Here is a 6,738-nt window from a genome sequence, read left to right as displayed (position 1 = left end):
TCCCAAGCAAGCTTTCTTTGTTTGTTTAATAATTATTGGCGTATTGGTTTTTGATGGATTTTCCTGACTTCCAGATAACTTCTTTCTTATATATTTTTATGTTCAACAAATTTATTTATAGCTTTAAATACAAATCTGCAAATTAGCAAATAAAAAAATAAAACAATTTCTTCCTCTCTTTTAACCTTTATTAATTCAAAGTTTTTAAATATAATCCCGCTATTTCAAAGATGACCGAATATGCGCAGAATAGGTGATAGTCTTGCATTAGTCTTGTGAAGTGACGTGTCAGAACTGTCACCTAGGCATTTTGGTTTGGCATTTAGTTAATTTAGCGTTTATGGGGAGCTAAACAAATGTGGGTTTTTTAATAAATTAATGTGTGTTTAATTTAAACAAAACTATCAGATCTGAGTAGAATAGTGAATAGCATGGAAGAGTTATGAAACTTTACTGATATTATCTAGAATATAAATAGAAGTAGTTGGTATTAAATAAATTTATCGAGATTACCGGCTTTAACCTACAAGTCCTATAAAATGTTGGGGTTTGGGAAAAAGGGCTCCTCACAGCAAAATGTAGAAAAACAAGAAACTCTTTTGACTTTAACGATTCTCACATTAGCTGCTATTCTTTGTAAGTATTGTATGGAAACTTTACACCCACCAGTATTAATAATCTATAATTTACAGCTTTTGCCACAAGACTGTTTTCTGTATTAAGGTTTGAGAGCGTTATCCATGAGTTCGATCCATATTTCAATTATAGAACAACTAAATACTTAGCTGAACAAGGATTTTATTCTTTCCATAACTGGTTTGATGATAGAGCATGGTATCCTCTGGGGAGAATTATTGGAGGTAAAATAAAAATTAACAATTAGACTTTATTAACAATAACAGAACATGAAACTCTGATATGAGCATAGAATAATACTTTTTTTATTTAATATGGAACAAAATGGTATTTGTTGCCCATGTTTTTGCCAAAACATTCAATTTTTTTTAACAAATAAAGCTACTAGTGAATTTTATACCCGCTTATTTTTGTTCTGTTAACAAAGTAAGAAAATTGAAAGTGTATATTTAGTATTATAAGGTCTAAAATATAATATTTATTAATTCTAGGTACCATTTATCCAGGTTTGATGATCACTTCTACAGTTTTATACCATTTATGTTGGTTGCTAAATATTACTATAGATATAAGAAATGTGTGTGTATTTCTGGCACCCCTGTTTTCCTCTTTTACAACAATTATAACATATTTGCTCACTAAGGAAGTTAAAAATTCTGGTGCTGGTTTAGTGGCGGCAGCTTTTGTATCCATTGTACCAGGATATATTAGCAGATCTGTAGCTGGCAGTTATGATAATGAAGGAATTGCCATATTCTGTATGTTGCTTACTTATTATACATGGATTAAAGCTGTTAAAACAGGAACTATCTTTTGGGGGACTCTCAGCGCTTTAGCATACTTTTATATGGTGAGTAATAGGATAAAATTTTATGTGTTTCCCTCCAGTCACATTTTTCATTGGTTTAATTGATCAACAGCTTAAGATGTACAGAAAGTTTTAATAATCATTGATTTTCCTTTTAGGTCTCCTCGTGGGGAGGATATGTTTTTCTCATTAATTTAATTCCTTTGCATGTTTTAACCTTGATGGCAACTGGACGATTTGGACATAGAATTTATATTGCTTATAGTACTTTATATTGTGTAGGAACAATCTTATCCATGCAAATATCCTTTGTCGGATTTCAACCTGTTCAAAGTTCAGAACACATGCTAGTAAGTATACATAAATAACAAATATTCCGTGAGATACTAAAATACTATGCGAAATTGTTTTATTCCTCAGAGATACATAATTCCTTACACATTTTTTAGCCACATATGGCATCCCATGTTAATTGAAACCACAGATATGGGAATATCTATATGTTTATAACTAATAATTTATCTTTTAGGCTCTGGGCGTTTTTGGACTGTGCCAAATCATTGCGTTTGTAGATTACACACGCAGTAAATTATCTGCATCAGAGTTTGAAACACTCTATACCTTCCTCATCTATACAGTTGGTATCCTAACTGTAGTAGTAGGAGGTGTTCTGACAGTATCAGGAAAAATTTCGCCTTGGACAGGAAGATTTTATTCTTTATTGGATCCCTCTTATGCCAAAAACCATATTCCTATTATTGCTAGTGTTTCTGAGCACCAACCTACGTCTTGGAGTTCATTTTATTTTGATTTACAAATATTGGTGTTCTTGTTTCCTGCTGGCTTATATTTTTGCTTCAAGGAGTTGACTGATGCCAACATTTTTATGGTTTTGTATGGGATAACCAGTATATATTTTGCAGTAAGTACCACACTTATCTTAAATAAGGGAACTGATTGCCTTAAACTCTTAAATTACAAAAATTTGTAGTAATGTGGAAAGGTAACTGACAATTTTAAGTTTTAAAGGAGAATAATATACTATGATTTGTACACACATACAAAGTTTTTCTAATGAAGTGAATGCTTAAAAATGACATTTTGTCCGGTTTTCATTGTGGATATTTTATAACCTTTTGTTTTAATAATTTTAATAGAATATATCTAATAACATCAACATTTATTTAAAAAATCAAAAAGTAATTTAATATTCAGCTTGTTAAAGTCATACATGACAACATTGTATACTTCATAGTTCTTGCCTTGTGACTTCAGTTGTTTTTTTTATCTGTGTTAACTGTTTTGAATAGGTCTAAAATAGAACTGAAAAAAAACTAGAATTGAAAAACTATCATTTGTTAATTTAATTGCATTTTGATAATTTTGTCTGAACTGGCAATATCTCCATATAACATATTTAAAATTTTCCAGGGTGTTATGGTTCGTCTGATGCTTGTCCTAGCCCCAGTTATGTGTATTTTAAGTGGCATCGCCGTTTCACATTTACTGACGAAGTTCATGAGAAATATCGAAGGAACAAAACCAGTTGAAAATAAAAAATACAAGAAAGTCGAGGCAAACTCTACTTTTAAGAATGAAACATCGTCAATGTTTGTCGTCGTCATTACCGTCCTTTTAATATCTTACACATTCCACTGCACTTGGGTCACTTCTGAAGCTTATAGTTCACCTAGCATAGTTCTTAGCGCAAGATCTCATGACGGAGGCAGAATCATCTTTGATGACTTTAGGGAGGCTTATTATTGGTAAGATATTTGTTATTTTTATACAATTACAAATTACAATTTTCAAAATTACTTGACATTTACAACTCATTTATGGTCATAAAGTGACCAAAAAAGAACTGCCCAAAGAATAACTGTTAAGACAAGAATTATGACAAGAAAGTTGTTATCACAACTGGTAGTTGTGATAACAAAACCTTTTACAGTTAAATACACATGTAAATGTTTAGAAAGCAGAATTAATACAATTACTTGCAGAGACTTTAAAAAGAAATTACATCAGACCCAATCCTTTTGTGGATTTGGTGTTTTTAATGTCTTTTTTGTTTTTTTTTGTGTGCAACGAATCTGCACTTTGCACAAGATATGCTTTATGAGCGCAGCTGTTTCTTCATATTTAATTATGTCCAGCATCACTGCATGGAAATTCAGTCATGTTTCTGTTAGAGTAGTCATTTCTTCAGTATTTTTTTATCTGTGTAGACAAAAATATAGTAAGTAGTAAGTGTTACTACATCAAACGAGAAGTAAGTTGTCCAGTTCAAAATCAAGGTATTGAAGTTGCAGTTTTGGCCCATGAAAAATATCTAAATCTCAGAGTGTTTCACACACTAGTGTTTAAAGAATTTTAAAAACACATAAATTTCATCCATACAAAATGACAAAAGGTAAAGAATTGAACGAAGATGATCCTGATTTATGGCTACAGTTTTGCAAGCTGTTGTTTACTTTTGGTTGTCTTTGATATTCAGTAATTTTTTAACCTGTTGAATGTCACGTGTCGCATCTGGTTTTCACTTCATGGAGACAGGTTTGTCCTATGAACCTGTTTGAGGAATTGTTATCAGAAGTCATTTAGGAAATTAATTAAAACATTTTTAATTTATTGAAGTTATTGTTAAACTTGTCCTAGAAGGATTTATAATTACTTGTTATTTCATCAGGTTTTTATAACACCTAACCTCTTTTTGGTCATTTGTACCTTTCAATCCATTTTTTTTTAATATAAAAGGACGAAATAACATGCATTTGGGTGATTACCTATGGCGCCCAACGTGGGGCGCATGTCACTTATCAGACCATTTTTCAAAAGGTCTCAAAAGGTATTATTAAAACTAGAATTAAAACCCATTTGACGCCTTACCTGCCAAATGTCACTTATTTTTATGCAATTTTAATGTGTTGCGTGGTCAAATGTTACTTTTTCTAAGAAGTTACAGCTATTAGAAATTTCATTTTCGCCCAACGCAAAAAAACTTTCTATCAAAAAGTTACAGCTATTAGAAATTTCATTTTCGCCCAACGTAAAAAAACTTTCATTGATATTGTTTTTATGTCAATCCTTTTAAAAAAGTAACATTCGAGTTACTTTTTTAAGAAGTTTTTACTTTTTAAGAAGAAGACTTTTTTATTTAAGTGGGTCTTTATGTTGGTAAATAAATCTCTGTTTTAGGTTAAAAATGAATACTCCAGAGGATGCTCGAATCATGTCATGGTGGGATTACGGATATCAGATAACGGCCATGGCGAATCGTACAATTCTTGTCGATAATAACACTTGGAATAATACTCACATCAGCAGAGTCGGTCAGGCTATGGCTAGTACCGAGGAAAAAGCCTATGAAATTATGAAAGAACTCGATGTCGATTATGTTTTGGTTATATTTGGAGGACTGACTGGTTATTCTTCAGACGATATTAATAAATTTTTGTGGATGGTGAGAATAGGTAACTACACAATCAATTACCTTAAATAGTAATTTAAATTCGAGTTTGTTAGTTAGTAATAAATCATTTTTTTATTGAAACAATGCTTTATCTCCATGTAGCAGACTTTTAGTTAATTGTACTTTATTCAATGTGTATCCCATAACCAGATCCGCCCCCGAAATGACAATATTAAAGATTGTTATAATAATAGTTCAAAGATAGAATGCGACAAGAAAATATCTTCAGAACTTATTCAGTGTCAGATTTGGGCCTAAACATGAATTTTTCACCTTGTCATATCTATCAAGAACCAATTCTCAATAAAGTATGTCAACACTAGACGGCTCCATGGCTCCGGCATGCAACTCAGACCATTTTTAAACAATTCTTGATCAACTTGTATTTTATGTTGTGTCGCCATGACAAACATCTAGACTAACACATTTTAAGACACGACTATCTATTGACTTACGCTTCCTACTATACGCACCTATTGACTTTTAACATGTATAAGATCGAGCAGGATGCTTGTGCTTAGGATCAGTAATAGCTTCACCCCCAGGATCTTTTGCTTCTTTGATAGCTCGTGGACTGTATTTATTTCTTTGATAAGGTTGGTTGAAGGTAACTGCAGGCTCAATCGTCTAATTGTCTTACCTTCAAGGGTTGCTAAGTATTGTTTGTTTAAATAAACTCACCACGTCCCAAAGACCATAATATATTGACAGTACACGGACACACTGTTCAAACCTAGTTACTTGTATATGATTTATTTACAACTTTCTTTCTCAACGACGTTCCGCTGGTGTTTATTATTTTAAACACTTTCTGTCATATAATAATCATTAAATTTGCAATTTGCCAAGAAATGATCTCTGAAATATTGTGTGTGAAACATTTTGGAGTTCATTATAGAAATAATCAATTGAAGTTTAGAAATGATATTGAGACAGTATGACTTCCCTCCTTCATCCATACCACCTATTGTATATTTTTGGTGCACTATCGTGTCAGAAAACGATCATTTTATGTTAGATAAAAACTGACGTTCTAGATATGTATATTTAATATGTTTTTTCAAGTTTCAAATCTGTTTTAGGTGGAAGTACAGATAGAGGAGCACACATCAAAGAATGGGATTACTATTCTCCTAGCGGCGAATTCAGAGTGGACAAAGAGGGATCACAAACATTATTAAATTGTCTTATGTATAAAATGTGCTACTATCGCTTTGGCCAGGTGTATACCGAAGGTAGATTCTCCTAAATTTCATATTCCCTTAATTTAATGATATTTACGTTTATAGTTTCAATTGTGTGTTTGTTTTAGGTGGCAAACCTCCAGGTTATGACCGTGTTCGCGGTGCAGAAATTGGAAACAAAGATTTTGAACTCGACGTCTTGGAAGAAGCCTACACAACTGAGCATTGGTTAGTTAGAATTTACAAAGTCAAGGATCTTCCAAACAGGGGTGTATAATTATTTTTATTTAAAGGTTTTTGTATTTTTTTTTCTAATGTAATATACACAATAAATTTTTTTATTACAATTGTATGTTTCATTTTGCGTAAGTTTTTAAGGCGAAACTTCTATACTGGCGTTGTATTACTTTTTCTCTGTAGTAAAATGCTGAGACGATCATAACGAAAGTAGCGCCACGAAATGGCGTATTTCGTGGCGCTTCTACTACAGAAGTGCCTTGGTAAGGCGTTGTAAACTGTTGGAAGAGTCCATTTACGCAACGAGGGTGTCCGTTATACAACATGTAAACTTTTTTAATTTTATTAAAATCTATAACAAGGATACTAACACCGATTTTATGTAATTATTAAATATTTTT

At 32.0% G+C, this 6,738-nt stretch overlaps 1 protein-coding gene across 1 annotated transcript; it reads left to right on the top strand.

Annotated features, from left to right (window-relative positions):
* Positions 1–294: 294 nt before the first annotated feature.
* Stt3A (catalytic subunit 3A of the oligosaccharyltransferase complex) lies at positions 295–6,447 on the top strand. The gene is made up of 9 exons (XM_072534319.1): positions 295–636; positions 693–860; positions 1,128–1,486; positions 1,603–1,794; positions 1,974–2,366; positions 2,876–3,210; positions 4,643–4,917; positions 5,999–6,151; positions 6,229–6,447. Exons 1-9 carry the CDS (start codon positions 540–542, stop codon positions 6,375–6,377), a joined length of 2,121 nt encoding a protein of 706 aa, XP_072390420.1. The 5' UTR covers positions 295–539; the 3' UTR covers positions 6,378–6,447.
* Positions 6,448–6,738: the final 291 nt, after the last annotated feature.

The sequence above is a fragment of the Diabrotica undecimpunctata genome, chromosome 6, assembly GCF_040954645.1.
Source record: "Diabrotica undecimpunctata isolate CICGRU chromosome 6, icDiaUnde3, whole genome shotgun sequence".
In the NCBI taxonomy this organism is placed as follows: domain Eukaryota; kingdom Metazoa; phylum Arthropoda; class Insecta; order Coleoptera; family Chrysomelidae; genus Diabrotica; species Diabrotica undecimpunctata.
Note: the sequence above shows the minus strand (reverse complement) of the source record. Positions and strands in the feature narration are given on the sequence as shown.